This window comes from Stegastes partitus, unplaced genomic scaffold (assembly GCF_000690725.1).
Source record: "Stegastes partitus isolate 25-593 unplaced genomic scaffold, Stegastes_partitus-1.0.2 Scaffold2896, whole genome shotgun sequence".
Taxonomy (NCBI): Eukaryota; Metazoa; Chordata; class Actinopteri; family Pomacentridae; genus Stegastes; species Stegastes partitus.
The window spans coordinates 1-1130 of NW_007580627.1; the positions used below are offsets into that span (position 1 = coordinate 1).

At 40.4% G+C, this 1130-nt stretch overlaps 1 protein-coding gene across 1 annotated transcript; it reads right to left on the reverse strand.

The window, feature by feature from the left end:
- Positions 1 to 175: 175 nt before the first annotated feature.
- Positions 176 to 764, reverse strand: LOC103375776 (GTPase IMAP family member 2-like; the record flags this gene model as incomplete). The annotated part of the gene is made up of 1 exon (XM_008306094.1): positions 176 to 764. A coding segment is annotated over one exon (589 nt), but the record flags the coding sequence as incomplete, so codon positions are not given.
- Between the last annotated feature and the right edge of the window lie 366 nt (positions 765 to 1130).

Below are 1130 nucleotides of genomic sequence, written 5' to 3' on the forward strand. Positions count from 1 at the left end.
AAGTTCTACTCTGTCTTCTAGCTGTGAGTCCTTTTCAGACAAACATCTGAGGAACAAATGGAGCTTTTCATGACACAACAGACACAAACAGCATCAAGAGCAGCGACATAATAAAATGAATCAGACATTTGTCATCAAGTTTTCACATCATTATTAAAACATTTCCTCCACTTACCAACAGATTCTTCTTTGTGTTTTATGGTCAGTTGATGACACATCACATGGTTTCCATGGTTCTTCTCTACAATTTGTTTAAAATTTTTCAGTAACTCTCGAAGTTCAAGGTCCTCCTGCTTCAGTGACCTGAATCCACATATACTGATCATCTCCTGTAAGGGTGCCTGGTGTATGTTAAAATCCCTTGAAGCTGGACTCTTCTGTTTGGGTTTTGACATCAGAACCATTGAATGATCAAATGATTGATCACTGAATCGTTCCAGGACTCTGCAGAGCCTCAGTCTGTGTTCCTCAGTGAAGTCTTCAGGCTGTAGAACCAGCAGGAACACATGAGGTCCAGGAACAGAGAGTCTCACACAGAGTTCTACATGTTCTCTTAGTTTGTCTTCAGAGATGTTTGGATTCAGCAGATCTGGAGTGTTGATCAGAAATATTTTTCCCTCCTTCAGTTGTCCTCCTATTCTCAGACAGTTGTTTGGTTCTTCATCAGTGTTGAACACAGGTTCTCCCAGTATGAAGTTCCCAACAGAACTCCTCCCAGACCAGCTGTTCCCCAACAGAACAACCCTCAGCTCAGACACTGGATGAAGACAAATAAACCATCACAAAGTGAACAGAGAATCAGTGGAAGTCAGTCCAAAGAATAAAACGGTCCTATTTAATGGAATGACAGACTTGGAGTGATGATGACTGAGCAGGTTAGCAGAGCAACAACAACGTGATGTGGCACTGGTGGGAATGAACGCGAAGACAACAGCCCAGGACTACGCAGAAGATGTGAATGATTTCAGGCTGACTTAATTATCTGAATACTATGATTGAAATTAAAATGTAGATTTGTTTGTAAGTTTTGCGTTTCTGTGATGAGAAGAAGAACTTATGAACACAAAACTTTCTCTAATAAAACACATCAGTCCTTCATCAGAAGACATTTAGTCTTTAAAACTCACTGT